The 16944-nt window shown below is 36.4% G+C and overlaps 1 protein-coding gene across 1 annotated transcript in view; it reads right to left on the reverse strand.

Annotated features, from left to right (window-relative positions):
* The window catches only part of TNFRSF19 (tumor necrosis factor receptor superfamily, member 19), a 45072-nt gene that overhangs the window by 19471 nt on the left and 8657 nt on the right, over nucleotides 1-16944 (reverse strand). The window contains exons 3-4 of the mRNA XM_010001897.1: nucleotides 12576-12754; nucleotides 9270-9355 (exon numbers count right to left, since the gene is read on the reverse strand). Coding sequence (XP_010000199.1) covers nucleotides 9270-9355; nucleotides 12576-12754 — 265 coding nt within the window. The remainder of the gene's footprint in view (nucleotides 1-9269; nucleotides 9356-12575; nucleotides 12755-16944) is intronic.

The raw sequence follows: 16944 nt of genomic DNA on the forward strand, positions 1-16944 counted from the left end.
AGGAATGCCTGTGAAGGTCAGTCAGCACAAGGGTGGGACACAAGCCCATCAGTTCTGGAAGAAGAAGCCGTAAGGCAGCATCCAACCTGTGTTCATCACAAGATTCCACAAAGTAACAGCAGGACATCACTACAAAGTGTTGTGTTGGTTTGGTGTTTTCCCTCTGTTGGAAGAGATACAATCTTCCCTCAGTCAACATCTACCAATTGTAGTTGTGATCTTCATGAGCCTCTACCATCCCAGAGTCAGTAAACTGAATTCTTAACAGGTACCAATGTCTTAATTGGCATGTTTAAATAAAACAAGTATTCTACCTCCTTACTTATTAATTAATAGCACCAACAGCATTTTGCATAAAATGTATATATATATATATATGACTGCCCTTCAATCAAAGGAAAGATTATTTCAGGCCCACATAAAACCCCTAACTTTCATGTTTGCCAGGACAAAGTGAGGTTTCAATATTGTTTATATACTGAAAGATGGATACTGTTGGTGTATCAGTATGGCCTTTCTTCTTCCATTAAGTACCACCTCAACTGGGCAGATTTTGCATACAAAAAATTTTTCACTGTGGAACCTTCTATCTACAGTTTGACCCAGCATGAAGTTTCACAATCCATCTCAGACAGCCTTAATCATGGCAACATGTTTGAAATCAATCTAAGGAAACATATATTTGCCAAAAGAAAAATCATGTACCATAATTACCATCTATGTAATAAAAGGAAAGGTTGAACAATTTCCTTGAAAAATAACACACAGAAAAGGGGGACTGAAAGAACATCCTTCTGTAGAGTCTCTAGAAAGAAATCCTACCAAGAAATATGCATTAAATTCGCATTTTGTTTGGTTTTGCACTGCTACTGCAAGATCTGTGTTAGTGAACTGTACCTTTATCTTGCAAATATGAAGACATCATAAAACAGATTGTCTAGAGATGGGTGACAGACTGATTAGCTTGTAGATGGTTTCAGTGCCAGCTGGGCACATAGCTGCTGTGTTGCATGGTCAGTGAAGAGTACGGAGAACTTCAAATGTGTCACTTTAAACTCCAACTCCATTACCTCTTGGCACAAAATCAGTGCCCCTGCTCACTGCCACTGTAAGCTTCAACGAAGATCAGGAAATCCCAAACACTCATTAGAATTGCTGAAGTTGTTAGGATTGCTATTCTTTTACTCAAATGATAAATCTTTCATAGCAGAGCAGATGTGCTATGCTGAGTACTTCTGTTCTACAGAAGCTACTAATAAGTGAATCAGTTCATTAGAAAAGTCCTCACACCTGCAGCTTTGCAGTACTAAGCTGTATTACATGCACTCGAAAATCTTTCTGATAAAACAAGTTTTCCCTTGTAAAAAGTAAACTGCATGGGAAAAAATATTTTAGGATAGTGGAAGAAAGTGGACAAAAGTCTAACAGTTTAGACTGATTGAAAGGCTTGAGAGCTTTCACTTCCAAGTTTTGATTCCTTGGTAAAGTGTCTCCCTGGCTACAAAGAAATTCTGCTGGGTTTGGGAATAACACCTCCTTGCAAGGTCATTTCAACATCTTTAAGCTCAGTTTTCTTCTGTGGAAGATTTGTTGGTATGTTGCCTCCCCCTCTGGCCCCCATTGTGTTTTGGCACACTCTGCAATTTATTTATTTATACTTTTTTTTTTTTTTTTTCTGGGAGGAGAAGGAGAAGCAATGGTGAATAGAAATGAGGGAAATATTTCTGACAAGTTCAGTGTTCTAACCATAATACATATTCGGTGATAACAAGCTACACCATTAAATAGATTTACCATTTTATAGATACAGGCACAGAAATGAGAAGTACAGGCAACAGAAGTTAGTGCAGGTTGGGAATGCATATGTTAAAAATGGTTATTCTGAACTAGGCAAGATGAAAGTTCTGGAAAATTACTAAACTGTGCAAAGAATCTAGATTCCCACTCCATTAAGTAACAGTTCAGAACTATTAAAGTAATTTTAGTGGTAACATTTTTGTTATTAAAATAAGGAAAAATCTGCCCCCTCTTCGTCTGCAAATTTTGTTTTAGGAGTGGAGCCCAACATGTAAAGCAAATTCAGGAGAGGAAGAAAAGGAGCTGTTTGTATCCAACTCATACATGAATCTTTCCCCAATGGGTCAGAAGTAGCACAATTATCAAGGATAAGGAATTGAAGACATCTAGGTTTTCTAGGTTAACTCTCTTTGACCTATGATGACTGAAAGATATAAAATTGTAATAAAACTTTATAAGACATGAATAGTAATTCCCCTCTCTCTGAAACACTTGGTGAAATTAGTTTCAGGCTTCCTGAATATAAGTTATGCTACCATCAGGTCACATATGGAAAATATCAAACTGACTTACTACATTTTTACAAAAGTGTACGTTTCAGTTATGAGATACTGGAAAGACAATTTCTCTGTAACAAAGCAGTACTGATATTTATAAGCTAGTGGTGCTATTAGCTGTACTTAAACCAGCTGTCAGTCTTTATTACTTTTGTGAAAGGTTTATACAATATTCCAATAGCTTTCTATCACATTCTCCAACATGGAAAAGAGAATTATGAGAGATGCTGTGTGGTTACCCCCAAAAAACACTGAAATAAGATGGACATATATCATAGAACCATTAAGGTTGGAAGGGACCTTAAAGATCATCAAGTTCCAACCCCCCTGCCATGAGCAGGGAACCCTATCACTAGACCAGGTTGCACAAAACCTCATCCAGCCTGGCCTTAAAAACCTCCAGGGATAGGGCATCAACAACCTCCCTGGGAATCCCATTCCAGTTCCTCACCACCCTTACAGTGAAGAATTTCTTCCTAATATCTAACCTAAATCTCCCATCCCTCAGTTTAAAACCATTAACCCTTGTCCTATCACTATCTTCTCTGATGAAAAGCCCCTCCCCAGCTTTCCTGTAGTCCCTTTCAAGCACTGGAAGGTGCTATAAGGTCTTCCCAGAGCCTTCTCTTCTCAGCCCAACTCTCTCAGCCGGTCTTCATAGCATAGGTGCTCCAGGCCTTTGATCATCTTGGTGGCCCTTCTCTGGATCCTCTCCAACAGATCTGTATCTTTCCTGTGCTGAGGCCACCAGAACTGTACACAGTATTCCAGGTGTGGTCTCACCAGAGCAGAGTAGAGGGGCAGAATCACCTCCCTGGCCCTGCTGGCCACACTTTTGATGTAGCCCAGGATGCAGTTGGCTCTCTGGGCTCCAGCACACACTGGTGGCTCATGTCAAGCTTCTCATCAACTACCACCTCCACGTCCTTCTCCTCAGGACTGCTCTCCAGCCATCCCTCCTCCAGCCTGTTATTTGTGCCTGGGATTGTGCCAATCCAGGTGCAGGACCCTGCACTTGGCCTTGTTGAACTTCATGAGGTTGGCACAGGCCCACCTCTCCAGCCTGTCAAGGTCCCTCTGGATGGTGTCCCTTCCCTCTGGGGTGTCAACCACACCACACAGCTTGGTATCATCAGCAAACTTGCTGAGGATACACTCAATCTCACTGTCCATGTCTCCAACAAAGATGTTAAACTGCTCTGGTCCCAATACTGACCCCTGAGGGACACCACTCATCACCTGTCTCCATTTGGACATTGAGCCATTGACCACAACTCTCAGGGTGCAGCCATCCAGCCAATCTCTTATCCACCGAGTGGTCCATCTGTCAAATCCATGTCTTGTCAGTTTGGAGACCAGGATGTCATGTGGGACAGTGTCAAAAACCTTGCACAAATCCATGCAGATGACATCAGTTGCTCTGCCACTATCCACCAGCTCTGTAGCCTTGTTGTAGAAGGCCACCAAATTGCCCAGGCATGACTTGCCCTTAGTGAAGCCATGTTGGCTGTCACCAGTCACCTCTTTATTTTCCATGTTCCTTAGCAGACTTTCCAGGAGGATCTGCTCCATCACCTTGCCAGGCACATAGGTTGGGATAGAACCAAAGAATTAAGATTGGTTTCACTTGTTATATACTTTCAGCTGCAGTTGCCTCATATGCACACAAGCAGCCTACCTTCAAAGGCTGCTTTGCATTAGTAATACAGCTTAGTGTATAAAGCAACCAAATAAAATTACTGAAAAACGTAATAGCTGGAAAAACATTATCTGGAGTCTGACAACTTTCATGGAGTCTGACAACTTTCAAGTCACAAAATGCTGTCAACAGAAAGAAGAAAGTGATATGAGTAAATTAAAATTCCACTATGTAAACAGAGGAACTAATCTGGAATTGAATGTCACCCAGAATTGACTCTCAAGTTAAAATGCTGTATTTAGGCTTAATGAAATAATATAAAAAACTACATCAAAGTTGAGACAGTGGGCATTTTTCTCTTTTACCACGATAAAGTGTTTTACAGAATACATATGTAGTCAGCAAGCTTCCAGCCCCACCCCCCTTTTTAATAATGTATTTTGTCACTCTATAGTATCCCCCTGCAGACTGTAATTTCTAGCTTTTTATCTGCTTTGTTCTGAAGTAGAGTCCTTGCATACCCCAAATACCCCTTAGACTCATATAAAAGTTTACAAAATCACAGATCCTAATCTTGTAAATGTAAATAAGAGGATTTATACCAAATCCTACTTTTTCTATCCTAGCTACTTTTAACATCAGGAAGAAGGAAATACCACAGCATTTTACTCCTTAAATAGCACCTTTCTTTAATGAAACAACATACACTGTAGATTTAAAGAGGGAGTCGCAGTTGCAGCTTAGGACACATATTTAATTCTTAGAGAAATTATTCTGTAAACATACAGAAGCAAAATAATTAAAGAAAAAATCTACACAAGAAAACTGTAAATGGAGCTTTGTGATCAATCTTAATGGAGGTTGTCAAAGTGTTGTAGAAGTTCCTTAAGAAACAAAATTTAATGCAGGTAAGATATGGACACCTCACAGGAAAATGTAATATTTTCCCTATTATTTACTACAAATACTTTGTCTCAACAAGCCATAGTCATTACTTTCATTACCCATCTTAGTAAAAACTGTTTGTTTTGTAGTTTGAGATAATTCTTTATATTTGAAACCACTACAATCAGTATCTCAAAACATGGTTCACAGAAAAAAAAGTAGCAATTTTTGACCCAAGTGCAGTTTCACTTCAAATGCACATGATGTTATAATCAAACTGCAGATATTTCCTCTGCTGTGACTTACTCAACAAAACATTTCTGCTTCATTGAAGCGAAGAATGCATTTATTTCCTGGAACATGTAGAGGCTAGTTTCCCAAGCTCCACATCGAATGGTATCCCACCCCCATCCTGTCCCCCCCCGACAACTTCCCATGCTCCTTGTTTTATGTCATGGAGACAAGCAGTAGTAGTCCTGGAGATGGAAAAATTAGTTTGGCTGGACATACTGTGCTATTATTTATTTTTTTTTTTAATATAATAGTGCAGATAAAAATAAAAATAATTTTAAAAAAAAGGACCAGGCTGTTCTTTTGGTGGCAGCTTGGCTGCAAAACGCACTTGCCACCTAGGGCTAATTTCCTCTCTTCCCTGATTCCCACAATTTATTCCAATTTAACCATTTGGACAGCCCAATTCTAGACTGAATTTTCACAGAGGAGCACCAGTGACTGCAGATTAGTCCAGAAAAGAACAGTAATGTGGAAGTGCTAGGAACTATTTTTTTAATACAGCTCAAAGAAGTTCAATGTCACAGGTTTTTGTGCTTAGCAGAAAGCCTGTCCAGAGGCTAAAGGATTCTGGTAACTCTGATGCTGTTCTGCACTTTTAATTGAACAATACAACAGGAACCATTTGTTGGAACATCTGACATGGCATTATTTTATCAGCTTGGCTATTGCTTTAATTTTAATCTCCCATCTTCTTATGACTGAAGGAAGATAAAGAGTATGGCTTCTAATGTTTTTTGTTCACTTGCTAAGACAGACAAGCTGGAAACATCCTGCTTGATCAAATAAAACAATTATCTTTGGAAAATCATTTGCTTTCTATGCCAGCCTTACCCACATTTATCCATCAGTTGTGCCACCATAAAGTGTTTTAGGGCTAAAAAACTCAATAGGTTTAAAAATAGTATTAAGAAAGAAGTTATTGTAAATTTTTTTATAACATGGACAGGGTCACAATCTTGCTTACTGAAGAGCTGCAGTAACAGTTCAAGCATAACCATTGGGGCAGCACAACACTAGCCTGAGCAGACTGAATGCTGCAAGCCTAAATTGGTGCAGAGAAAAAAGAGTAATTGTACTGTACCCATGTCACACATTCTCTGCTGAACAGATACCAGTTTGAGACAGTCTACATTACCTTCCATTTCAGAAATTACATCTTTGATTGATTGGGTTTTCACTCTAATTCCCACTTCAAAGGACTCTTTCTGTCACTCAGTTGAGAAAAAAATGTCTTCAGGTAAGAAAAATGTCTTCAGTTTAGAAAATGAACAGAAGCAGTAATTTTAAAAGCATGCTTTAATTTCTAATCTAATGTTTAGATGCTGACCCTATATATAGGATTGGTATTTACAGTTTATTTACCTGAACTAAGCAAATTAAAATATAACTATATCAGTGTGTATTTACTTTTCTGACATCCTAAAAACACACATAAGTCATTCTGTCCCCTTTAAAGTTTACACAAAGGTGATAGCAGTTCTCCTGGCCTGTAATACTCTCTTTACTTGTTCATTATAGAATCCTTTCAACTTTGCCTCTAGCAATTCACAAACTCATTTTTTCATGAGTAAATATTTAAGCCAGATCTATTTTAAAATGTCTACAGAAAAAAAGAAGATAAAAGCAAGTATTTAGATTTATAGCTAACTGGGTAATGATCAACTGCTACTAGTGCTGAAAGAACTTCATCCATGGCTCAGCTTTAATATGAACCTTTAGTCCAGGTAGGGGGCTGTGAGCCTTTGTGCCCTTATGGTAATGTCCTTAAGCAAACAAAAGATTGCCACACACCTCACAGGACAATTCATTCATTGAAACAGGACATTTAAACTTTTCCTTTTCATCTGTAATGTAAGAGTTAGCTGCACTAATATTTGACTTTGTTTCACAGTGGAAAGAAAGAAGGATAAGAAAGGAAGAGAATTAGAACTTAGTCCTCTGATCATTGAGAACTTTCCCCATACTCCTAATGGTCTGTCTCCATTTAACTTCCAGTAATGCAGTCTTAAACATCTTAACTATCAAAATATATTCATTATTGAAATAAACAGCAAACATTTTCAGCCTTAAGTGGAAAAAGCTTGTTGTCAAAAACCATTATTTATACTTCCTTGCAGAATCATGTTTTTGACTTAGTCTTAAATCTGAGATATTTCCACCTATTCGATGTTAAGTAAAACTCAAACAGATTTCAGTTCATTTACCTACTCTTGTAGGAATAATTTCCTAGGCTGCTCTGAGGAAGGCACACACACTCTTCTAAACAGAGACATCTTATGTTATAGACCTGAAGAACCAATACACTGCTTCCAAACAAAAGCTTTCTGAAAACCACTGACATATGGTAATCATACTCTATGGTAGGATTCCCATTATTTAAGATTTTAATGGCCAATTAATATGCAAATTAAGAACATTTTAATTATTTAAAACTTATCATTGTTTCTATAAAAGCTGTAAATAGTTGCCAATGAACACAACCTGCTACCAGAAATGTGAAAACACTTGCAGACACTTCTCTTGTTACTTAGATATAGGTTTTGTCACAGCCATGATATTAGGGAACAAAAAAGCCTCTAATCTGGATTTACCATTGAAGCTTGTTCCAGAGAAAATGCTCTTTTCAATAGGGATGTTTGTTGCACACTTAAAATCAGTAGTAGCTTCCAAATGGTTCAATTTAGGATCCAAGTTTAGGGTCAATTAGAAAATCCAAATAGCTATATACTGAAAAAAATTAAATCACCACAAGCAAAACAGTGTTGTCTGTACTACAAGAAGAGTTGAAAAATTTTAAATCTACTTTCTAGGCTTATGTTATATATTGGCAGGAGCCACTCCTGAAAACACTAACATATTTGACTTGTTCTTTTTACAGAAATCTGATTTACTGGTCTTCAATGTTGCAATCTGTATTAAAAAATAAATTCACAGGTATATAATGAAATTCTCTCCAAACATAAAAGAAATGCATGGGAAGCCACATTTGTAAAAAACTTTTACTACTAAAGATACTGTCTGATAATCTGTTTTTGTAAGTTTATTCTCTAAAAGGCACTAAAACTAGCATGGAGGCAAACGAAGGAAGACTGGCACATTTGAAAATTACTATCTAAGCAATATATTAAATGCTGAAAATTCTTATTACATTCAATACAGTATAAAACCATTTAAAAGTAGGATTTTAATGCACAAAAGCATTCACTTAGTTATATTATAATTTAGCACAATTGAAAAAGAATGTCTATAAGAAACAGTGTACCCTTATTAAAGAAGCATGAAACATACATCTCAGGAAGTTGACAACTGATTCTTTCTATAAATAATTGTTTCTGTTTGGAATGGGGAAAAACTCCCAAAACATGAATTTACTGTTACAGAAACAAATGAATAAAGCCAAGGTTTTCCACAAAATTATGTTGAAGCAATTTTATTTTTCATATTATAAAGTAATAAATGCAACAAGGATAATTTACTCTTTTTATTGAATTAAAAACCTGATGGGATGCAGATCATCAGTAGTCTTGGAAGAAGTAGTAAAAAGGCTTCTGTTGCAAAATAAAGAGGTTCTCTCCTTTTAATGAGATTCTAATCCTCTCATTGGCCAAAAACAAACAGATAAACTAATTACACGTTTCCTTCTTAATGTATATAGTACTATAAAGATATTTATCTATATTGTTCTCTCTCGCTGTGACCTTAGTACAAAAGTTATTTTCAAGGGTATCAACAAATTGCTGTTTTGAGTGTCAGAAAAGAATTAATACTCACTGACGCCTACCTGACAGTAGGCAGAGGGTCTAAGGAAGAGTACCTTTATTTTGGCATTAACACGAAACAGAAATGAAACTTAATATGACAACATCAGAAGTGGACTCAAGACTCCCTAATTACGTGGTATGACAGGAATGTTTATCCTCAAGTGACTGGTTATGCGAGGGAACTTTGCAATGATAGTGCTGGACCTGCTGAGATGTATTAACAAAATAAGTTACTAACAAGAAAATGAGCCCTTAGAAGAATTATTTGTAACTGTGACTGTTGTTTTTTGCCAAGCTTTCAAGTTAAAGGAGAAAACATTCTAAAAGAGCACTTACAGTGAGGCTCATAGGGAGGAGGAGGATCACCACAAGGAACACACTCCATGTCTTGAAAGCCTCCAAGCTTAGTCTTCCTATAAAATCTAGAAGATAAAGGAATGAAAAAACAGTTAATAAAATTCAGTTGTTTTTCCTCACAAAATTAATCAGATGTTTTAAAAAAATCCTCTAACGACAAACTTTAGTTAATCCATGTCCCCATGCAAACTATCAGGAAATAAAAGTAAACAAAAATGCAGTAGATATTAATTCATAGAATAGCAGTAGACCTAGAGTACATTGAGGAAAAATCCTAAATCTTTTAGTCCAAATACATAGCACTATCATCTTATATTCACATATGAAACAAACAATTCTGCAGATTTCAGAAGAAATCAACATCCCATTTTCCACATAGATCACAACACACAGGACAAGTATGATGAACTTATACTACACAAGCTTATTTACACATTTAAAAAAGTAACACTGAACTGATTAACTTACATAATTCTCCTAAAAGAAACAAGATATTACAAGGTAATTATCACCACTAACAGTATATAATGGACCAGATGGCAATGCTTTCTAGTTAAAATCTCTAAGCTACCCTCTAAACTCAGAAGGAAAAATCACTCAGATTGGTTAATTTATATACTTGTACAGAATGGCATCCCCCCCCCAAAATGATTTAGCCTGCTGTGTGACAAAATATTCAGAAAACAGTATTTTTCTGATTATTTTGTTGAACAACAAAACAGTAAAAATGGCTTTTTAGAAACATATTTCAACAAATCAACAACTCCTCCTAGACTCCTCCTCCAGGAAGACCTTCACCTGCAACCAAAATCACAATATGCATGGACTGAGAATGCAAACTGTGCAAAAAGTGACTGCATGAGTCCCTGTGTACAGTATCCAATTATCCACTTTGCTTTCATATTTTCATTTCGATGTATACTTAAAAAATTCTAGATAAGAAGTATTCTAAGGTATGAAAAAAAAAAGATACTGCAAACAGAAGTATCAGATAGTTTAGATAAGTAATAGCAATGGGAGGCCACAAGCAGTCACAGATGAATGATAAAATAAAACTCTAAAAGCAAACTAACTAATCACTCATTCCTAAAGGAATTAATGCAAAAATATTTTTTAAAAGCTGTTATACCCAAGGAGACATTTTATTCTAAAGATCCTTCAATAACTTTGAGTTTATGTTTCAAAAGCCTACTGAATACAATGACAGACAGAAGCCTACATTGCAGGGAACATTCTATACAACCAGGGAACAAGAGGTACACCAAATGAAAAACTAGAACTTTAGAATGTTGTATTTCAAATTTATGTGAGAATATGACATCCTCTAAAGAACTTACCCACTACAGTTGCCTAATCAAGTAGGTCTGTTTTTCTCTCAACTAGTCATTAGTACTAAGCTAGAATCAATATCCATTGTCTGTTCAAGAGGAATACTTGAATTTAGTTTTTTCTGTAGTGGTAGTGGGACATTAAATAAAAAGTGCTAACTCTACTGATGTTAAATTACTGGCACCACAAATGCTGTTGAACTATGAACACTGTATCAGCTAAAGCAAACAGCTTTCCAACTGCTCAAGAAACCGTGAACAGAAACAGATTCATAGGCTGTGAGACTGAAGGGGCCATAATTTACACTGAGTGAAATGTGTTAATATTTGTTTTTAGCTGACAGGCTCACTGTAGCATTTTGAAGCTGAAAAATAGGGAATAGTATGTTGGAAACTCGTGCAAAACAGAAGTAAATATGATTGCTGAGAGATAAAACAATAGCTAAATCATTTGGTTTGACTAGCTATATCCTCCATTTGCTTAGCAACATCAAAACTGATGGACAGGTATGAGTGGTGGCATGTTCTACAGTCCTGGTTCCCCAAAACATCCAGACCAGATGACCTGTGACTCCCCGACCCATGACTCCCTCCCCATGTTTCCAACTTTGTTGTCAGTAAAAGAAGGTTGTGGCAACAGCTCTCATTTTAACAAGTACTCAACACATGTATCTAGAACACATTCTAGACTAGAATACTGAGAAGCATTCCCAAGTCCCCAGTTTGGATTTACCCTTAATTCATGTTTTATTCTAGCTTCTTCTTTGTTATTTCCTCATATTCCAAAAATTAGCTTATATTGTTTACACAGGAAGAAAATTTTCTCCCTGCTGACAGCCAAAGAAGCCCTACCATACTTATTTATGTGCAATAAAAGCATAAAATAATCCACTATGTGGCTGCAGGTAGTATCAAAAGTGAGTAACATCTAACACCTGTGGCTGCACTTTCTTATACTTAAACTAACATTAGTTACCAAAGTTTTAGTGTTTTTAAATTAAAATACATCACTTCTGGCTCAACAGGAACAACTGTATGAGTTTCTATAGTGTTCAGGCATTTGATTAAAAAAATATTTTCTCTCTCTCTCTATATATATATATGGTTGAGATATACAAGAAATACACATACCAAATTTTAAACATTTCTGAAATACATACCCTGAAAATACAAAGGCTGTTAAAACTGCAAAAATGAGTTCTCAGTCTGTGCCTAACAAATTACTAATCCACAGTTCAGAAAATTATCAGAAATGCCTTTTAACAAATTCATGATATGTATTTATAATAGTGGAACTTGGCCATAACGTAAAGAGTAGCCTTTTCAAGATCTTAATACTAGCAACAGAGATCTGGGAAGACTGGATAACAAACTAAACACAGCAGCTTTAATGAGTCTCGACACTGTTATAATTTGTTTCACAACAGTTCTTTCAGATCCATTTATGCTTCTCAGCCAGGATCATGCTCCATGAATTTATCAACATGGTGAAGGAAATTCAGGACCATAAGCCACAGCCACTACTTCTGACTTAAGGATATAAGTTTATGAGAATTACTAAGCATTGACCTCAGGAGGGGCAAGAAAGCAACCAAATAGTGTAACCAGTCTTCAAGAAGGTAAGTGTGTGTTTCCAAATGTGTAATTCTTTATAAGAATGTAGTAAGTCACCAGTAACACTCAGTATTTTTAAGTATTTTGCTCAGGTGCTGTATAGACAACACTCTCATAGATCATCTAGGTAATTATCAAACCATTTTTACAGATAAGTAAGACTGTAACTCTGACATGATGTGCTCAGACCATACAGTAATTTACTGAAAGGCCAAGGTTAGAACCTAGAACCTTCATACACACATGAAGGATACAAACACTCATCCAGAAAACATGAACAAGCAAATGTTAAAGCAAATTAGTTTTGAGTTTGTTCAAGTCTCATTTTCAGAAATGGACTTACCCGGGTAAGCAGTCTCCACACAGGGCATTGGTGGTGGCAGAACAGTTGGCCTTCTGGAACCTGTTAACTAATGCACAGTCCAGACAAGGCTTGCACTTCTGAAAGCCCCAGTCTTCCTTGAATCTGTTTGGCCTGCATGTCATGCACTGTGCATCCTCCCCAAATCCAAAGCCGCATTCCTGTAGGGATTAACAAGCAATAGCAGGCTATTCAGTCACTGAAAGCATGAACAAGAAGAGAATGCTGGGATAAAATGAAGACCTAGTGTAATTATTACTGAGAGTAGGTCTTTCTCGAGACAAAAGCCATCATTTCAGCGAGTTCAAATGTGTCTTCCACTGCTAATAATCTCCCTTACTTGTATAAGTAATACTTAGTCTTCCACTTTATTCATGAAACCACTGTGTATTTGAATGATAAAGGGCTTCAAGGACTCCCACAGTTTCATTATTACTAGCTCATGGTGGAATTATTGAGCTGTCTGTTTTTTAATTAGGTCAGTCATGTGAAAGTGCAGAAACTGGGACAAGTGAAGTATAAAGGCACTTATTCAGTTACAAAAACAGCAAAGAAGCACTTTGATATTAAGGTTCATAGCTAAGGTGAACAAAGTTAATTGCCAAAGAGAGTGCACTGATCTTCAAAGGCTTAGAATTTCTGTTACCAAATAAAACAGAGCTGGTTAATGACCATCAGCTAGGCATGAAACGTTGCTTAGCCATTAAGAATATCAGAAGCTCAATCCACTCCAGTTCTAACAGGTCTTAAACTGCTGGAAAAGTTTAATAGCTCTGCAGATCACAGAGAGGCACAATATTTTATTATACAAGGAATATCACTATGGTTGGTTATACCAAATGTAGCTGTTTAAAGAAAGCATTTCCATTCAGTTGCAAAAGGACACCTAATACAACTGACAGGCTGCAAAGAGAAACACTTCATCCAAATATGATGTAGTAGTTTGCGGACTGAATTCTACAAATTAATTATTGAGAATTATCTATCTATTTCATTTTTCTGTCACTATTTAATAGAGTTACCAAGTTACTAAAATTTGCTATTCCTCTTCCTCATCTTAATATTGTATTAATATTTTGTAGTCCTTCAGAGTTAGTTTTGATGCATTGGTGACACACTGCAAAATAGAACACCACAAATTGCTGGAAAGGATTTGTTGGGAAGGGAGTAGGTGAGAAATGCACAATGTGGGGACCTTCTTCTCCAATATGTGGTCTCAGTGGAAGAACAGGGCATCTCCCCAGTGGGAGAACTGCAGGAAATCTTCAACTGGGGCACCTTAAAAGAGAACATTCCACCAGTTTCCTCCACAACACACCCATGTGTTTCAAAATTGCTCACCTAAGCAAATCTGCTGCAGTAAAGAAAGCTTTGAACCTCAGAAATGTACCCTGACTTCTCCAAAGTTTTGAATTGAGAATACATCTATGGAACAAGCTTTGTAATGGAGCTGGCCAGTATGTATGTATAGTGCCTCTGATTTGCAATGATAAAGTAGCAATGAACAAGTTCAGATGCATTTTATTGGGCATTCTAACTATTCTCAATTCTCCTTTATGTTAAAAATAATCTTTGCTGTCCTCTAAAGAAGAATAAGCACTCAAGTATGCAGCAAATGAACAATTCTAAGAAAGCAACTACAAAAGGACACTAAAAATAGTCTTCTTCCTCTGTCTGTAGACCCAGGAATTGTAAAACTAAATTTTCATTTTTATTTTTTTTTTTAGCTTAAATGTAGTTTCTTACTAATGATTATTTTTCAGATTAAGGAGCAGACAGATGAATAATTGGTTAGTAACAACAACAGAAAAGCATACTACAGTTTCATACACTGTACAGCACAATCCTTCTGTAAGATACTGTCCTAATACAGCTGGTAGGCAAAAGGAGATAAAAATATTTCATGGGGTTTTTTATTATTCACTTCAGGAACAGAAAATTTTCTACCATTTTATTTCAAACCTATTGGTTTCTGCTAGGAATCAATGCCAAAACGACAGAGCTCCCTAGCAGTTCTGGTTTATGTAATCTAAAAATATCTTACTGTGTTCAGATTTACACTCTATTTCATTTATGCAATTTTAAGCTGCATACAAAGCTACACAATTAGCACCACAGAATGGAACCAGACTAACTTCTGTTAGGAAGGTTTTAGTCCTCCTAAGTCTAAATAAACTTTTCCATTGAATCTCATTATTACTTGACAAATTCTTTCTAAAAAACTACTTTTTCTGTTTTGATCATCCAAATAGTAACATTATAGGATATATTATAAAGCTCAGTCAAACCACATGTTTGTAACTTTAGATAAATCACTTGGAATCAGTCTCTCCCAAGTCCTAGTAAACTTTCAAATATAATTAAGTTAATTTAAGCCTTAAAAGTTTTCCTTTCCAGACTACCTTTGAAGTTTCTGATTAAAAACAAGCAAACACCAGAGATAAAGCTAGAATTAAATGCTTTCAACTCACTGGCCCAAACTACGAAAGCTTGAGTAAATTGTTTCTAGCTCTATCAGATCTGCTTTGCTGTAGCTGGATGCATGGACACATCTTAGTGGTCCTTTGTAATGTGGAATGGTTTACTTTAAAGCTATAACAATGGTGGATGCAATATAAAGAAATCTTCTGCCCAAGGAATTTACAGTCTCCAGTCTTTTCAAGGACGGCTTCTAAATCCTTGCCAGGAATTCTAGAAATATAATTCACAACAACTACAACTTTATGTATGTGCTTTTTATGTTCACATAATACTTGAAGTAGTTAACTGCCTGGCAGGTGCAAATAAATATTTAAGCTTGTAAAACCAGGCAGAACTTCAAACAGATATGTAGCCATAATTAACCAAAATCCCCAAATTGAAGGGTATGATTTAGACAATGGATTCAAATCCTTTGAAATCTTGGACTTCATAACTTAGCAGTCCAGCAAAGGTAAAGCGACTGTTTATCTTGTATCAGTACATGTGCAAAACTGATTTGCACCAGTTTTCTAAGTGCTCTGTTTACAAAGCTGTCAAGTTACATGGCTGATATCTGAATAACTCCCAATCCCCCTCGCCCCTTTTACCCTCCCACTCATATTTGTAAAAGAGGGTTCATCTCTTTCAGTTCACCTCAGGACTGCAGAAAAGAAAAAGCAAACTTGTAACCTAAATCAGATAGATTTAAAAAATAAAGTAATTTTTGTTCCAGGAAAAAAAAAGCAGGTAAATACACACTATACTTATTTATCCTATTGTGAAGCATACTGTGAATAACAGCCCACTATTCCTTTTTCAACTCCCCTTTTCAATGCTACCAGCAACGGTACTAGGTAACATCAATGAAAAATTTCTCTCTCAAATGATACACAGTACAAGTCCTGAAAATCCAAACATTAATTTAAAAAAAATGCATTAAAATTAATTTTAAAAAAATCCTCAAAATTCAATTTTTCTTCTATTTTCTGGATACTTACTGAGCTTTCATTATTACAGTATTTGGTTTTCTTTATAACATTTCATATTCAATATTTCATTATTACAGACCTCTAATGAATGCATCCCCAGAACAACTTTGTTCAGATGTGGGTTTCATTAAGGTATCAAGTGATGACCGGTCAAGGCCACCTAGGAAGCTGTAGCAAACTAGTTAACTAAACTCAGAACTTTGTTTCAAACTGAAAATATTAAAAGCATACAATACACACACCTCTTAAAGTATTACCCTGGCAGTGTTAACAGTTTCTTTAGTTATATACTGCTCAAACATTGACTCAGACAGAACAACCAGAAGTACAGCAGACTACAAAGGTTAATGGAGTTACGTGGTATGGTTTTTCCCTAGAAGCTGAATGCAATGCAAAAAGTAAATGAACAGTAAATTAGACTTAAAACCTGATTTTAATTAAAATAACCTCAAATTTCATTTAAAAAAAAATGCTTTCAGGCATTATTAAGATCGTAATCTGCAAGTACATTTTAGAATTTGTTTCTAGTTCCACTGATTATCCACAACCTACGTAAGTCCCCAGACAGTACAGCACAGAGGAGTTCCATGTAGGCCATGATGATTACAAGAATATTTGGGTATTCCCAAGAAAAAGCCTTCCAGTCATGAAGACACTTTTAATTGATTTCAGGTCATATGACAGGTTGCAGCACTACACTGGTGCTAGAAAATTAAATTTTCAGTGACACCTTTGAGTACATGGCCTTGTTAAATAGGACAGTTCTAGCTTCCAAAAGTACCTTATGCTGTGGATCAGCCCCACCTAGAATCTGATAATCAGCTGCATCTCTGAGGGGGACAGGCTGCAACAGCGTGCTGCTAAATGTCAGATTTAGCTGCTGCGACAAAGTGCAAAGATAG

This window comes from Chaetura pelagica, unplaced genomic scaffold, assembly GCF_000747805.2.
Source record: "Chaetura pelagica isolate M959 unplaced genomic scaffold, ChaPel_1.0 scaffold247, whole genome shotgun sequence".
NCBI classification, from domain to species: domain Eukaryota; kingdom Metazoa; phylum Chordata; class Aves; order Apodiformes; family Apodidae; genus Chaetura; species Chaetura pelagica.